At 38.2% G+C, this 17,055-nt stretch overlaps 4 protein-coding genes across 4 annotated transcripts in view; 1 reads left to right on the forward strand and 3 right to left on the reverse strand.

Moving 5' to 3' along the window:
- Nucleotides 1–501: 501 nt before the first annotated feature.
- Nucleotides 502–5,962, reverse strand: LOC111342061 (dnaJ homolog subfamily B member 4). Its single transcript, XM_022949095.2, has 2 exons — nt 5,300–5,962; nt 502–2,153 (listed from the first exon to the last, which is right to left on the reverse strand). The coding sequence occupies exons 1-2, from the start codon at nt 5,649–5,651 to the stop codon at nt 1,426–1,428; spliced, it is 1,080 nt and encodes a 359-aa protein (XP_022804830.1). The 5' UTR covers nt 5,652–5,962; the 3' UTR covers nt 502–1,425.
- An 841-nt stretch (nt 5,963–6,803) lies between these two features.
- LOC148725596 (uncharacterized) lies at nt 6,804–8,800 on the forward strand. Its single transcript, XM_088729345.1, has one exon. It carries the CDS (start codon nt 7,046–7,048, stop codon nt 8,312–8,314), a length of 1,269 nt encoding a protein of 422 aa, XP_088585471.1. The 5' UTR covers nt 6,804–7,045; the 3' UTR covers nt 8,315–8,800.
- Nucleotides 8,773–17,055, reverse strand: part of LOC111342057 (trafficking protein particle complex subunit 3) — a 10,641-nt gene continuing 2,358 nt past the window's right edge. The window contains exons 3-5 of the mRNA XM_022949091.2: nt 16,950–17,049; nt 10,726–10,908; nt 8,773–9,597 (exon numbers count right to left, since the gene is read on the reverse strand). Coding sequence (XP_022804826.1) covers nt 9,478–9,597; nt 10,726–10,908; nt 16,950–17,049 — 403 coding nt within the window. The 3' untranslated portion in view covers nt 8,773–9,477. The remainder of the gene's footprint in view (nt 9,598–10,725; nt 10,909–16,949; nt 17,050–17,055) is intronic.
- LOC148725597 (uncharacterized) lies at nt 11,916–16,493 on the reverse strand. Its single transcript, XM_088729342.1, has 2 exons — nt 14,281–16,493; nt 11,916–14,122 (listed from the first exon to the last, which is right to left on the reverse strand). Exons 1-2 carry the CDS (start codon nt 14,818–14,820, stop codon nt 12,131–12,133), a joined length of 2,532 nt encoding a protein of 843 aa, XP_088585468.1. The 5' UTR covers nt 14,821–16,493; the 3' UTR covers nt 11,916–12,130.

Genomic DNA, 17,055 nt, shown 5'->3' on the forward strand with positions numbered 1-17,055 from the left:
TTAATCTCGTTTTTGGAAGAAATTACTAACTGGTCACCTGGTAGAAAAAGGGCTAAAACTCTACCCTGTCCCAAAGCACTGTTGATCAACTGGGGAAAGCTGATTCCATATCAAAGGGTAGGTTTCCCTTCTCCCATAGGCATGGAAGGAAAAAACAGATTCTGGTGTCACTAGATGTCCAGATGGAAAACCAAGAATCCTAGCTGGGAACATATCTTAGAGCAGAAATTCAGTTCCTGGTCTTAAGGACAAGGAAAATTGCAGACTTGGGCACAAAATCTATACTGTCACAGTAGCCCTTTCACATAAAAAAAAAAAAAAAAAAAAGAGGTTACTTTTAGCAGTTGGATCGTGCCTGGAATGGTTTCCTCTACAGGCAACCTCATTTTAAATTTTCCAGTAAGCATCCCCATCCCTTTTTTTCCAGGGAGTCTCATAGGAAAATCATTTAATCTGATCATCTTCCACTGAAATGGACCAAGATAATAATTAAAACAAAAATTAATTGAACTGTGTATGTTTTATTTTACTAATAAGTTAAGAAAATATACAATACTTACATCTGACTCAAGTTGAAAAAGAATGATGAATATTTTGTTGTGTTTACCCAAAGACCAAACAAGTTGTAATTATTACTTTAATTTTAGATTCCCTACCATATGGACTCTGCTCAACTTGCTTTACATTGACTCTGGCAGGATAGCAACAAAGCATAATTTAATATCAATCCAAAGTTCCAAACAAACATATTTACACCTATTTACAAACTGCACATAAACACTAACAGCCTGGGGTTTTTTTTCTCTGTCACTGACATCACATCTGAATTTATGTTGAGGGTGAAATCATTCACACTAACAGCTTAAAAATGAATCATACGATAACAATTTTTGTCCAATTTGTGACCTAATTAATTGAACTTCAAATTTTCAGCGGTCAGTTTTCCTCCCTCTCACTAAGTAAAGACATAGTACAAAGTGTATTCAATTAAGACTGCAGAATTTGGAAGCGAGATAAAACAGTCTCAAACAATCAGAACTACTTGATGATCACTCTATTCCCATTAATCCTTAGCTGACACTAATTATGGGGAGACTGAAATAATTAGCTACCCTTACTATTCTAGTGATGCAAATGTTGAAAACATTTATCATGAAGGAACATCATCTACCTAATCGCAGTGAAATTTGACACAAATTCAAACTTGAACAGTTCTTCGTCACCCTTTAAAACTTAATGTAACACCTTTTGTGTCATTCCTTCCCATTGGAAAAAAAACATTGAATGAAATATTTTAGAACATTTCAGTTTCTCATGAAAAGAACATAGGGAAACAGTTCTCTTAAAAGAGCACTTTTGCACCATTCAACCACTCCTGGTGAAATTTGAATAATAACTAAAAACTCATAAATAAGTTTTCTAGTCTCACTCAGGTAAAGCATTCTTTAATAAATTAATGTTTGATGTGGAAAGTTGTGTTGGAAACACAACATCAAATTCCACCATCATGTCAGCTCGTTGATTAAGCCTCTTGGGTAGTGGCAGACCTTCGCCTTTAATGCGGCGTTTTGCCCCAGGTTTAATAATACTGTTTAACGGAATATTGATGGTCCGTCCATCTAATGTGGGAACTGGTACCATTGAACCTGTAGTATGACCAGTTAAGGCATCTCTAAGAGATAAGGGAGCAGTATACAAAATGTTATTATCATGATCTCGTTTGAAATTAACATGTGCCTTGTCCTTGATAGTGAAAACAACATCAGCAGGAACAGTGCTTGGTTTTTGGTCCCCTTCTTCTGGGAAAGTGATTTTTGTTCCTTCCTTCCACCCCTTTTTAACATCAATAGTAAGAATTTTTTCTTCTGGGTGAGTTGTCACTCTGTCTTGATTCAAAACCTTTTTGATGATCTTCAGTTTTTTGGTAGTTCCCATTAGCAGCTCCTCTAGAGTTACCATGAGGTATTTCTCTATTGGAGGATCCTGAGCCTTTTTACGAGCAAATGAATGCATATCTTCAAAGGATGATGATCTCTGTCGACTGAAGCCAGGGTGACTCTGATGATGAAAGCTGGAATGGAACCCACCCATATCTGAAAAATTTCCTCCTTCAAATGCTCCACCTGACATGCCAAAACCATGATCGAACATTCCTGGTAGAGAGAGAGAGAACCCATTAGTTATGCACTCATAATTAACAATTATTCACCTCAGGTTTGGTTCACGAATATCGTCGAATAATCCCCTCAACTTTGTCTCAGGGATTATTCGACAATATTCGCCTAACCTGAGTAACATTTATTAACATTTTATTTTAACTTTTTATAATAACCGCATAGAGTGGTTTATAAAGCATCATATAAGGAACCACTCGACCAATCAGATTGCTGGAAACTCTTTGCTCAGCTCTGAAATTATACTAAACAAAAATATTAATCATTGTTTACTTATAAAATATCTGATATGCATGAAGCTATGTAAATACAGAAAAATTTCTCGATTGCTTGAGCATAAGGTGTAATGTATATTTCTTAAAAAATATATATATCAATTAAATCCCGACTGAAATGCGAGTTTCAAAAATTAAACACTGCCTTAAACCTTTTAACTCCCATGAATGACTAAGACAGAATTTCTACTTACAATAACATCACAATATCAAGCAGACAAGTAACAAGAACAAAGAAAAATATCAATAAGGGGATTATTAGTTGATCAAATATCAAATTCTCAAACTAATTTCATAACAATTGTATGGCAGTCAGTTAAGAGAATTACTAATAAGATCTTGGGAGTGAAGGGACTGAACATTGCAAGGACAAACAATAAGAGTAGAAGCCAACAACTTGGATCACAATCTACTGGTTGAAACTAATGGATAGGTTGCAGGTAAAAAGTAAATTCAGGTAAAAAAATTTTAATCTAGGTTGAATTTCAATTTCCTTCGTCTCCGAGCCCTAATTATTCACAGTTAGGGCTCGGAGACAAAGACAATTGAAATTCAACCTAGGTTAATATTTTTTACCTGAATTTAATATTTACCTGCAACAGATACATGCCTCTTCATAAAAACATATGACTTCTATTAAAACCCTGCATTTGATCATCAGAAGAATAACAAAAACATTGTTTGCTCAACTTTAGATGGCACACCATTTGAAAAGCCAAGAAAGCACAATTATAGCAAATTTCTCAGTCAAGAAAAGTGCCAATTCTATGACAAGTAACTTGAATATCTTTGATGGGGAAAGAAACTTCTACTTGGAACCACATGGCTAACAATTTGCTTCCCTCCAATTTAAAAGAAAAGTATGCTCCAGAATGTACCTTTAATCACAGCAATTAAGTAGTATTTGTGAAATTATGTCTGTCACGTTGACTGAATTTTGAGAATCTAAGGAGGAACATATATCTTATTAACCAAGCTCGAGGGCCGTACTGGGAGAATATCGGCCCGAGGTCTTGACAGTACAGACCAAGTGTAGCGAGGTCCGTACAAAAAAGACCGAGGGCCGATATTCTTCCAGTACAGTCCCGAGCAAGCTTGGTTAATAAGAGATTTATTATACGACTGAAGTTCAAAGGGACACAAGTGCGGTATCATTCGGGACCATTCGGGACAGTGCCCGGTCCAATACTTAGAGAACATTGGACCGGCAATAGAGCATTTTGATTGGTTGATTTTAGTTATTGGCCCTCTGACTGCCCGAGTCATGTAATAAATAACCTTACATAACATTTTCTTAAATATATTTTACTACTACTACAGATGCTGCCATTTATGTTACTTGGCAAATCAGCTACACTCTTTCAAAATGGATGTGTCTGAGATCAAGTATAATCACATTTCGGGATAATTTTGCATGGTTGAGATCCTTTTTGGAATTTCTGTTACCTAACAGAAACCATAATTACATGGTTTCTAGAGTGTACTTCCCCATCAAAGAACCACCTGGAAAGACCTGAAAACTATTTATTTTGCACACTGACATAAATGACCCTCAGACTGCCAGAAAACAAACATTAGCAATTTGGACAACCCAACAATCATCCTTTATTCTTTTTCAGAAGATGCAAAACAGTGTAAATGAAGAAATTGATTCAAATCATTCCTATATATTAAACAATAAGCTGTTCTTAACTTAGAAATCTTCCAGAAAAATCATTCAGACATGAGAAACAAACATCTTAAATGTCATAATGGACGGACCTGGATTATTTTGAACCATTAATAATAATCACTATTACAAAATTAACTTTCTAGAAAATGTCTACACATTGCTAGAAAGGGTTGTTCTCATTTTGTGTATTAAACGGTGAATATTTGACCCTGTTAATACCACATTAAAGAAATTGGGACATGGATGAGTAAACTCTTGAGCCGTAGCATGAAAATGTGGTATATTTTTATCTATTGAGAAAAACCCTGACAACGTTTGAACATTTGTTTTTATAAAGTTGGCAAACAAAACAGAATGTTCTAGATTCTTCACTGATTGATTTCTACTTTGCAAGGTAATCTAGACCACAAAGGGACATTTTGTTCAAAAGGAAAAATCTTCAGTAACTTTCCAGCATACGATGATGTTCGAAATAACTTCTTTGAATACTTCCCTGATTTAAAATGGTCTAGTTTATTCCAGCTGTTTCCTATTTTTCAAACTCAGACCAAAAAGTGACATTTTTTTCCCAGTAAATTTCAATTATTTTTCAGCAAAGGATATTGTTTAAACTAAATCCGCTGAATACTTCCCGAACTTAATAAAATTGTAGACACTCCAGAAAGTTCTCTGATTTCTGTGTGATTGCCCTCTTTGTTGACATTAGCAATTCATCTGTTTCACAACAATGGGCTTTTTTTAATTGTATCATTTTCCTCCACCAACCACAAGTCTATAAATTTAATTGTCACACGATAACAAATAAAGTAACTAATACAGCTAATTTCTAATGGTTCAACGATCATATTATAGTAGGAAGGGAAACCGAAATCAACAAAAACCACTTTTAATTATTTAGAAAACTGACGTTACATCTTGGCAAAAATATGGTCCCCGCACTCAATGTTGTGGATGTAACCAAAAAATTCAGCCATTTCAACGAACGTCTATGTGCAAAATAGCGTACTACTTTAAATATGACTGGTGTAATGAGGTCCAATACAACCGAGGAAGGCCTTTCATAGTGTCGCATCGAACAAAACTTTTCTGTACTGTTATATTGATCGAATTAGCATGAAAAACTTCAAGCGATATTTAACCTTAGATATTATCTCGACATTTTAACGCTGGAGACCCACCTCTAAAGGGATCGTCTCGTCCAAAAACTCTTGAGAACGTGGACATCGGGTCTCCATGGAAAGTAAAAGCTGTAAATCCAGGCGGCATTTGAAAATTAAACTCGGTCGCACTCGCTTGAGGTTTGCCCGTTCCTTTCAAGCCTTCTTCGCCGTACTTATCAAATATCTCCCTTTTCTGGGGGTCGCTGAGGACTTCGTAAGCTTCTGCTATTTCTTTGAACTGGTCTTCTGCTCCAGTGCTTTTGTTTTTGTCTGGATGATACTTCAAAGCCATCTTTCGGTAGGCTTTCCTGACCTCGTCTTCGCTTGCGTTGCGTGGAATATCCAAGATCTTGTAATAATCTTTCCCCATTGTTTTGTCGCCGACTGCAGAACTATTCACTCCTCGTTGTTTTCGATCCGGCTACATAAAGTTTTATGGTTCAGATGGGTCCAGACCTTTAGTCGGGATAAATTAGAATAAAATCGTGACGTTGACGATGAAAATTAACAGCATAGATCTTTTTGTTAAACCGTGCTAGAAACTTCTAACAACTCCATTATGACCGCGCGAGATAGAAAGACTGGAGTCCAGTGTAGTTCGTCACGGTTTCAAAGGCCATCGTCACTTTTTCAATTCAGAAGAAGTTATTTTCTTCGAGCTCCCGTCTTTCGCAGTTTCCTGCTCTTTCAAAGCGTTGAATTGATATGGAAATTTAATGTTAATCGGGATCGTGGGATTTTTTACAATTCAACCTTGTTTAGCCCCCACGCTTTCTCAACAGATTTAGAAAAAAAAACTGGGGGCGGGGAGGGGGACTGGCAGACGTAGCCTGCGGGGGCGCATTCTCGGCGGATGCAAGCCACCGCCGTTGGAGGGGGCGCTATCGATAGCAGAAAGTATATTACATAAAAAAAAAAGGACAACACTTTTTCAAAAAAACCTTAAGATACAAAGAAAAGAGCGACAATACGAAGTCGATAGAGCAGTAACTATTATTTTAGGAGCAATATATTATTCGTTCAAAAATTAGGTGATATTATTCGTTACTTCATAACTCCGTGTGAACGGAGGAAAGAATCAGGACTCGATCAGGCCTCCGCGAAAAGTTTAGAATTTGCGGCACGAGATATGAAATTTGCCTTATCAGGTGGCCGAACTCTCTCTAGGTCTGGGGGTTATAAAAAGGAAAATTACGAATACCGGATTGGAGAGCAATGTGCAAATGTAAAATCATCAAGTCTTCTATTGACAATATCAAACCATATCGTGCTGTGTTGACAATGTCGAAAGTAGTCTCTGTCAACCCACACGACGTTTGAAATCGCGGTAATCTCATTGCCGCAAACATTTTGACAATGTTGAGTGATCGAATGTTCTGGAAAGATCCATGCGTATCAGAAACTGTAAATTATGAATCGACGGTTTTCTAGATTCTGTTGAGCACGGAAATTCTAAGCTGAGAAAATGGTCCTTAAATTGGAGTATAAAGAATCAGAAGCAGTTTTATTTGATGCAAATACTCGCACCTACTTATAAACTTTTCTCGTACTGACGAGAGCGATGTTCGCGCGTGCGCCTGGCGTGAACTTGCGTGTGCGTGACCAAGTTCAAGTAGCAAATCAACATGGTCAATATCACGAGCATTTGTTTTCCATTCTTTAAATCCCTCCTCTCCTGGAATTCATTCATCTCTGGTCCCTATGTCTTTTCAATTGCCACTAAGTCCTTTTTGATGACTGAGTTACTCGTGACGAGACTTAACGATGAGCAGGGAGATCCCGGTAACAGTTCACCCCGAGTTCAAGCAGGGAAAACCCCGCATTTTCTCGCGATCCTTAAGTTTGCCCAACGGACCGAAATTAAAATTGGTCGTGGAAACTACTTCAAACCAGCGCGAGGCTTCTACAGAAAGATCAGCACACGAAAACACACAAACCACCGATGATTCATCGACACAAAGGAAAAATGGAAACAACCAGAATCAGCAATACAAATTGTGGAAATGTAGTTTGCCTGAAAGTTTCCAACGAGTTCAAAAACCGAATGAAGATGAGTCCTGTGAGCAACCAAATCACACTGAACGAAAGGAACAAAGAAGACGTTTTTTCAGGGAAAATCCATTTGTTGGAGATTTGCAGAAGGCGTTTGAAGATCATTACTCGTCGAGGTCAGCTCTTCCTGTAAGACTTGGAAGAAGAAACACGTATAGTGCTAGAAGTCTACGGGAAACTTTGCCCTCTGCTCCAAAGATGGGCAAAATCTCTCTACTCAAGACGTCTTTCAGTATACCCATTCAGGTTGAAGTCGACGAGAAAGTAAAAGATGGAAATGATGAAGGCGAAGAGGGGAGTCTACGAGAAAATAAAGTGATTGAGGCAGATGGAAAAATAAAAGATGCTTGCGGATTAGAAAGCGTTCAAGATAAAGAAGAAACTGGTAAGGAAGAGGATGATTACACTGTACTCAACATTGATAACGCCGGCGCTGTTGGTGTTGACGAAAAGAAAAACTATGTAGATGAGGATTTGGTTAAGGGCCAAGATGCTTTGGGGGAATCTAATTTCAACTACAGTGAAGAAGTTAGGGAGGAAATCACCAACGACAAAACCAATACTGAACAAAGCGAAGAATGCACTAAAGAATACACAGACAAAGGCGAAGAGCTTCACGGGGCAGAATCATTACCACTGGAATTTTCAATTGAAAATGAGAGCAAAGATAAGTTGTTAACAATTCAAAATATTCTCAAGAAAGCAGAAAAGCTGGAGAAGGAAGTACTTGGTTTCACAGACAATAGCAAGACTAAGGCGTACCTAGCCATTGAAGAAAATCTAACGCGTCTTTTAATCGAATTAGATGGCATCGAAGCAAATCGAGCCGAAAGCATCCGCTTGGCAAGAAAAAGGGCTGTGCAGCAGTTACAAAGAGCGCTAACACAATTGGAAGAAAACATTTTGTGCACAACTGTTCAAAACAACAACGGAAAAGACAAAGATTGGTCTTACGGCACAAACAGATGCGAAAGTATTTAAATTTGATTTCAGTGCCTTATTTTCTTCTCTAAATAGCTTCTTATGAAAGAGTCAAGTTTTCTACCTAATACACAGTAGATATATTATATTAGACAAGCATTTACCTGTCATATCTCCCGGAAACAGTTAAATTCACATTCTTTTAAAGGATTAGTTAATGGAAAATTCAAACTTTTTCAAGAATTAACGTTAATTTGTTCTAGAAATGTCTATATCCCTGTCTTTCGAACATCTTTGGAAACTTCCCTACACCACCTGACAAAGAAAACGGATGTTTGTGACAACAATCGTCGAAAATTCCGGAGGGCCCCAGGTGGTGTCTTAATTTTGTTACTTCTTAAGCTACTTTCTTAGAAAGATCGATAGTCTTAAAAATAGATACGGTTTGCATGTTTTTCATCTTTTTTTTCTGTTAGGAGGGAGAAGGATCCTTACCATCTGAAATTTTCCGAAAGATGTCTAATAAAAGTTGCTCTTCCTCTTTAATCAGAGGCATATGTCATAATAGATAACGCTGCGTATACTAGTGCAGTGTATCTATGGTTACGGAAAAGTGACAAGATAGAACAGAGTTACGCTAATTACGCTGTTTAACATTCAATGCCTTACAGCACGCAACAGTGACGTCGTGGAACATTCTTCACTAATAGAAAGCGTTTTAGCGGCCTAAATGAGTTGTTTCTCGTGTTTTTTTTTTTTCTTTATTTTCCCTCTCTTTGACCATCTGCTCACAACAAGCTAATTTCTAAAAGAATTCCTATTTGACCAAAATAATTTCAAATCATACAAATATTTCTACCAATCAGTATTTCACCTTGACTTCGTGCTCAGAAAAAAAAGAAATTTTTTACGTGTATGAGAAATGATGTGTTTTCTGATGTATTGCACAGTGTGTTGAATAAAATAAAGGTAGTTTACAATTTAACATCAAAATAGGTAATCAACTGACGACTTCAGTTCCTTCGGTTTTCCAAAAACTTCTCGAAAGAAAGTCGCTAAAAATACCCTATTCGAAATCTCTTGCAGTCATCCACGACGTCATGCAACGCCTCCTAATGCACGTAGTATTGCGTGATATTTCAGTGGCAGACAATTGTTATTTGGGTTTTTTTAGCTTAAAATCTCTCCTATACAGAGTGCTTTACACGGACCACATTGTAGTATTAGTCCTCGCCAGCAGGGAGAGCATCTTCTAACTTCTTTATAAATTTGAGTCTAATTTCTGTCGTCTCGTCACCTCTCAACGAATCATGAACAAACCAGACATCAACTTCCATTTGTACCTGAGAGAGAGAAATATTAATTTCAATTTTCAGCTATCATCTATTAATGGGCCATTAAATTCGATCACGTCAAGTATTTGAGGAGTGAGGAGAGACAGACAAGGCACTACAGCGATTAAATGAGGTTTTAGTCAATGTTTTAATCTGCAAAGGGCTATACAGCCCATCTCGGCAGATATACCCACCCATCCCATCCCAGGGAAGGACATCCACCAAACAGTAATCTCGTGCGTGGGAAATTAAAGTCTCCTACCCCTAACCCTGCAGGAGACGGGGTCTACGGTTTATTCGTCCTTATCCGAGAAGACTAGAATATCTATCCATTTCTTGATATTATATACACCGAATGCAAATGTTGCGTCCAATTTGAGTTGCCATTGTTCTGGACTGACTAGCCTCTCGCACATGTAATAATCCTTTTGTATTTCCACGTGAAGACGAGGCTAGTCAGTCCAGAACAATGGCAATTCAAATTGGACGCCATATTTGCATACGGTGTATAGAAAGGTAGCACATTCTCCTCACTTATTTTATGACCCTGAGTGTTGGTCCGGCAGGGGCTTGAACCCTCGACCTCCCACACAACAGTCCGGCGCTATACCAATTGAGCTAACCAGGAGGTGGTTAACTCAGTACGGTAGAAGTTGTCATCTTGATCCAGTACCTGATTCTTGTTACTAACTTACAAAGAACCGTGTACTAGCCAGAGGGGAGAATTAACGATCAGATCTTGTGAGTGAAAGGGTTAACAATATTGAGCTACAGAACCACACGTGAAAATCAAGTAAAGAAATTATCATAGCTCAGAAGGAAGTAGAACCCAACTAGAAGCCACCAAGTTCAAAATCCGATCAAAGCTTGAATTTTTTTCATGCTTCCTGCAATTGTTAAAATTGCTCCTCACTTGGAAGGATCATTGTTTTACTGGATTTTCATCCACATGTCAAATGAAGTTCATTTCATTTAAAATTGTAATTCTAGTTTGTTGAAACTGACTGGTATGGTTGCAGTGGTACCATTTATTGCACATGTAAGTAGTGTTCACAAATTTGCAGGTAAGTTTTAATACAGTGGTAAAGTTGGATCCTCCTGTTTGTAAGGACATTTTAACACCCCTTTGATTCTTACCATTTCAAGAGCTCCCCTCAGGACACCACAGAGTATGTTGGAGAAAAGAAGTCCTTCGTGTCCCTCTGGCAACTCAGCAAACTCTGCCATGGGGTTGTTGTCCAGTATCAAGGAAAATTCATCTGATGCTGCACTCCAGTTTGTTACGACTGGTGAAATACCAAGGAACATTTTAAACCCCAACTGTTGAGAAACCAAAAAAAATTTAAAAAAAAAATTCATCAGGTCAAGAAATTAAGCAAATTTTAAAATTGAATTTCAAAAGAGACAGTTGTTGAATACAAAGATGCATGGAGGCAAAAATACACAGTAACTGCTTTCCTTGATGATTTAATCCCCATGAAGCAGAATTTTCATCAACATGTGCAAAATTAACTACGACAATAATTTGAATATATCAACAGAGTTGAAATGGTAAATTAACCACCATTACAATTATAAAAGCTGACGTTTTGAGCGTTAGCCCTTCGTCGGAGTGAATAGAGGAATTTTGGGTTGTGTGTGCTTTTAAAGGCAGAAAAAGGAGCTACATGATTGGTGGGAACATGGCAATGAGAAAAACACGAAAAATGAGTGGAATGAAAAGCGTTCGTTGATACCTGTGAGATTTAGACTGCCAGTTTGAAAGATGAGCAGGTATCAACGAACGCTTTTCATTCCACTAATTTATTTGTGTTTTTCTCATTGCCATGTTCCCACCAATCACGTAGCTCCTTTTTCTGCCTTTAAAAGCACACACAACCCACAATTCCTCTATTCGCTCAGACGAAGGGCTAACGCTCAAAACGTCAGCTTTTATAATCATAACAGTGGTCAATTTACCATTTCAACTTTGTTGATATATTCAAATTATTTCGTTACCCCACTGACGCAGCCCCAAACAGTTTCTTTAGAAACTATCAGCCTTTCAGGGTGTCCAGCGGCATGGTTGCCCAAAAAAATAGGAAAATAGGAATTTCAGGATTGAGAAAATAGGAAAAATAGGAAACTTTGCACTAAAAAATAGGAGAAAAATAGGAAAATCAATAGTACTTTCGTCAACAAAGGTAGCCTCCCCACACGCCAGCTGCTATCCCCGATTCACCACTTTAGTCGATCAACAGCAGTGAACATAAATAGGACAAAACGAGTTTTTTGGTTTGAATTTTTAATCTTCCTGATATCCCTCACTGAGATAAATCTATCAAAAAATCTGTACAACATAACTTTATTTACTTTGATTTCCCTAATTTTAAAGTAACAACTGAACTGCTTCACCTTCACTTTTGTTCAGAAACAAAGTTGGCTTTTCATTATGTTTATAACTTCAACATTAATCCAGCAGATGATTGCTAACACAAGAACATTTTAGTCTTTACTGAGCTGGCAGAGCACCTGCGTAGAGGTGTAAAATGACAGTTTACATTTACTTTGACTTTCTTTTCTTTAATGGTACAGCAGAAACATCCGCTGGTAGAGCTTTCTCCAGCAACTTCTGATTGTTTATGTTAACCTCCTTTTGCTTCTCCCTTACTGCTTCAAGCTTCCTCTTTGCCTTTGCCTGATTCGATTTGGCCGTTTCAATCATGAGACATGCAACTTTTGCACCTTGTGAATCAACCTTGGAACCTGAAGATAGAGCAGCCTGCAACTTACATGTGCCCTCTGACAGTAGCTCATTAGCCGTTTGCATTTCATCCATTGCCTCCTGCTCCTTCTTGTCTAGCCTCTCTCCTTTATCTCTCAACGATCTTGTCTCTTTTCTTAACTTCTCCTGGTCTCTTTTCCTTCGTTCTTCCTCTTCAGCTTTCAATTTCTCATCCACCTCCTTTCTCTTCTTCTCGGCTTCTTCTTCATCCAGCCGCTGTCTATGATGCATGTGCGCAGATCGCACAGCAGTTAGAAGACCATCTGTCAGGGCAAATTTTTCCGGTCTCAGGTTTTCAGGATCATAAAACTTCAAAGCATCTTTCACAGATCTAAGGCCAACAATGGTCCTCTCTCCAAGAAGTGTCCTTTCTTGCGTCACAATGCGGGCATTCACTGACAGACTTCGTTCTGACTCAGCATTTGTTTGCGCAAGAATAAGACCTGATTTTACTACTTTTGGAAGAGCAACATATCGAGGCTCGGTCCCATTAAGAGACTTGAGATTGAATACTTCTTGCCAAAAATGGTCAACGCGTTTCTCTTTGTGTAACTGCTCAACATCTTCATCGACAGCATAAACTCGCCACTCATCTTGAACAATGCTGACATCCAACTGAGGCTGCAATTTTTTAGCCAGTAGTGCAATTGCCTTCACACTACTTGCCTTTTCTCTCTTGACAGGATTGAGACATCCTAATGCTTTTAAGAGAGTGTTCTGAAGAGGTAGATGAGACTGTAGATATGTAAGGGATGTGCTATAAAATGTGCGGATGCCAAGATATACAGACTTTCTACGATCTGGCTTGATTTGGGCTAAAGCCTTCTTGGTCGCCTCTCCAATTGCAATATCAGCATCGAGCAGCTGACTGTTTGCACTGCAGTCAATACTGACTAGATCACTACCAAACTTCTTCTCATACGCATCTTTCTTTAGGAATCTACCCATAAGCTTGCGCAAGAACTCAGACATTTTATCATATAAAAGGTGAACCTGTGGGCAGCTGTTCTGAAAAATGGTGAGGAAATCTTCAAAAACAGGTGAAACATTACCCACAAATTCCAACTGTGCCTTTGTTTTCTTTCCTTCTTCGTCATTTAACATTGCCGATACCCTCTTGTAAGCAACACTCTTAGGAGCTGTTTTGGGATCCTTTCCCAGATCCTTCACAAAGCTGCAGATGCAATCCCACTGCTCCAAAATTCTTCGCACAGAAGGGCCCAGACTAAGCCATCTCACCTCGGTATGCTTTTGGAAATTGTGCATCTCCACACCCATTGCAGATTGTAAAGTGTGATAGTCTTCTCGTCTAGCTGCACTGTACTTGAAAAGGGAGTGAATGTCCACACAAAGCTGTTCAATGTCTTTCCCATATTCCTCTAAACCCCTGCCAAAAGCATTATGGACGTTATGAAGAACACAACTTCCTAAGTCAATAAAACCACTAAAGTCTGGGTTGTCATTTTTGATTGCTCCTTCCAACTTTCTAACAATGGTTTTATTGACATTAGGGCCATCTCTTACCAAAGTGCACAGCTTCGTTATTGGAAGGTCATCTTTCAACATTGTTTGGAAGATACGGTTAGCCACCTTTTCACCCTCTGCATGACCAAAAAATAAAGAGGTATAGAAGTTTATCCAGACTTCATTATGAGTCGGGGACCAGTAACGAAAGGTAAGATCCATCTGTTTCTTGACCTGCGTGGTGGAGGTTTCGTCAAAGTGTAAACAAAAAGGCAGTTCTGACTTCTTTACATCATCAACAATTATCTGGTGATAGAAACACAAACACTTATAGTAAGTTACCTTTTTTTATTCATACACCAAATTAAAAGATGAAATACTGACATAAACTTTCATTGATATCAAGAATCACACATAAATATGCACTCATAATTTGCGTATTCAAATTGCACTTTATATAATACCTGTGTGCAGTGAGGGCCCAAGCCTTCCCCAATAACATAGGATGCACGGCTTCTACCCATTGAAAAACTTGAAGCAATCTTGCTGTCAGGAAACATCGCTTTAAATGTGTTGCCAAGATTGTCAACTGAGCGAAAGCTAAAGTTACATGACGCCAACTTTGCTAACCAAATCACCTCTGCTTGCAAGCTGGCATTTTTGTAATTGATAATGGACAGCTGTCCAGACGAACTTCTCCTGTGCTCTGGCAGATCACAACGGTTTGAGATGCCTGCACTTGGTTGACTCTGCAGTACAAACAACTTTCCTTGAGACTCATCCCTTGCAGGTTTAACAGCCTGAACATGCTTTGCTTTCCTCGCATGTTGCAATATCTGCGCTTTTCCAGAGTTGTCACAAAGAAACTCACTATCACAAAACCTACAGTAAGCATGGTAGTCATCTACTCCTTTACGACACCAAGAACTCAATCTTTGACCATTGGAATCGACGGCAGAAAGCCATGCATTGCTAAACTTTGTTCTACCGCCAGGCATTTTCATACACCGTATTCACAAATGGCGGACACGCGGGAAAAAACTGGTGCCTAGTCATGAAAGCGAGGCGGAGGATAAACAAAAATTGCAAATAAAGACTTTCAGAGAACTTGCAGATGTTTAAGCACGGATTCCACCTAAAATAGCTTTGTACGAACTCCGTTTTAAATACAATTACGTGGGATGCCTTCTGCTTTTAATGTTTAGTGGTGATTTGCTGTTCGCAATCAAAAAGGACGCGTATATCTTCAAGGAAACAGGATGATTTTGTAGGTTTGTGAAGCATCAGAAGCTCGACAAGTGGACGATGGCTGGAGAAAAGCGGCAAACATGTTTGCCCAAACTTCACATTGAAACCGAGTACAAAAGCCAGCTCACCGCAATTCGGTGAACAGAAATATAAACAAATCTTGGTGGCAAGAAAAAAAGAAACAAGCGAGAGATATATGGCCTACTCGTTAACGCAAGAGACGTCTGCCGCTGAACAATTCAAGTCTAGCCGATGGAAAAAAGGAAGACAGGAAAGAAGAGGTGACCGAGGTTTCAATGAAGTCATGTTTGATTTTTGTTTGCCAAGACGTAATTCTCTGGTCTTCATCGATGAAGGACATCAATAAGGACATCAATTAGAGCTAATTTTTTAGTATAAATGCAAGAGCGATCGGGTGGAGTACGCTCAAGATTTCAACTTGTTACTTGGCAGCCTCGGTAAGCCGGCCACATAATTTCAGCGAGTAATTTTGCATCTCTTATCTTTGGCTGTCAAGAGTTTTAACTTTATGTTCCATAATATTTTAAAGTTGAAGAATAGATAAATAAATAAAATGATGGTCTTCTTCAAGTTAAACGGATCCAGACTAGAATTTAATTATTCGGAACAGAAGCTTGCCGTGTTCAGTCCTGACACAAACATTGCCCTAAAAGTTTAAATAACTTAGTAAAATGTAAGCTTTATTCCACTTTTTTACCAAGAGCTCTCTGAGATAATGCCCTAGAGGAGACTAGGTAAATAGCAAGCCATAAGATTCACACACTACAGCTTCTAAGTTTGATAAAATTATTTTTAATTATTTCGCAATGACAAAGAATGCATGATCATGAGATTTTTGCTAAGCTGTGCTAACGTACCTCTAACAATTCACCCCAAACGGACGGAATTAATATGATCCAAAGAAAGTTGCAAATAAAGGTATACATATATACATAGATATGTATACAATGACACTGACATGAATGAATAAGCCTCGTGAATGAATCTTTCACCCGCTCTCGACTTGACCTGTTTTGTGTAATGACAGAGGTCCATTCCGTTGACAAGTAGGCCATATATCTGTCGCTTATCTCTCTTTTTCTCGCCACCAATATATGTTTTTATTTCTGTTTCACAGAATTGTAGTGATCTGGCTTTCGTAGAACAAATGTGGCTATTACTTTAACTAATATTAGAACATCAGAGTCAATGTACTATGTGCTTTATGACCTCACTATAAAACACATTCAACTATAATTCCACTTTCAATTTTATTACAAATTTTGGCTTTACTGGCTAAAAAATAGGAAAAATAGGAGGTTCTGGTTAAAAAATAGGAGAAAATAGGAATGGGCCCAAAAAATAGGAAAAAATAGGAAAAAATAGGAACTGGACACCCTGGCCTTTATTAACTAGGAAAAGACAGATTTCGAGCTATTTTTTAATCTTAACTTAATACATGTATTTTGACTTTTCAGCCCCCTAAAGGATGTTTGTTTTTTCCAAAACATGGGGGGTAACGAAAATTAAATCATTTTATTACTGAATATGGTGCATCCAATGACCTACAATCATCATTACAGTACACCAATGTACTTGCTAACTTTCTGGCTTGGGAAACACCATATTTCACTGGTAATAACTAGCAATACTAAGTTTTCACCAGCCGTAAGACAACTCTCTGTGGCATTAATATTTTGTGGGTCTCGAGAAATGAAAAACATTTTAAACTACAATGTTAAATGGCTCTCTGGTGATCTAAGAACTGACAACTGAAGACGTTCCCAAAAATCCCCCCATCACTTCCACATGGGCAACACATCAAGGTGGATAAGTCCATGGAATATTTTTAACAACAAAAATGCTGTGAGGAAATTCAACAAACCTTAGCAATAACATCAGCAGTTTCTCGAAAGTCATGACACCTTCCAACATTGGATCTAGACAAGAAGTCCTCTACTAATCGCACACCAATATTGTAGCCCCTATAA

This window comes from Stylophora pistillata, chromosome 8 (assembly GCF_964205215.1).
Source record: "Stylophora pistillata chromosome 8, jaStyPist1.2, whole genome shotgun sequence".
NCBI classification, from domain to species: Eukaryota; Metazoa; Cnidaria; class Anthozoa; order Scleractinia; family Pocilloporidae; genus Stylophora; species Stylophora pistillata.

Excerpts from the sequence above, each read along its gene's own strand:
- LOC111342061 (XM_022949095.2), bottom strand. The coding sequence starts at position 5,651 with ATGGGGAAAGATTATTACAAGATCTTGGATATTCCACGCAACGCAAGC. Across the intron at positions 2,154-5,299 it reads ACGAGACGATCCCTTTAGAG|GAATGTTCGATCATGGTTTT; the intron begins GTGGGTCTCCAG and ends TCTCTCTACCAG.
- LOC148725596 (XM_088729345.1), top strand. The coding sequence starts at position 7,046 with ATGAGCAGGGAGATCCCGGTAACAGTTCACCCCGAGTTCAAGCAGGGA.
- LOC148725597 (XM_088729342.1), bottom strand. The coding sequence starts at position 14,820 with ATGAAAATGCCTGGCGGTAGAACAAAGTTTAGCAATGCATGGCTTTCT. Across the intron at positions 14,123-14,280 it reads TGGGCCCTCACTGCACACAG|ATAATTGTTGATGATGTAAA; the intron begins GTATTATATAAA and ends TTCTATCACCAG.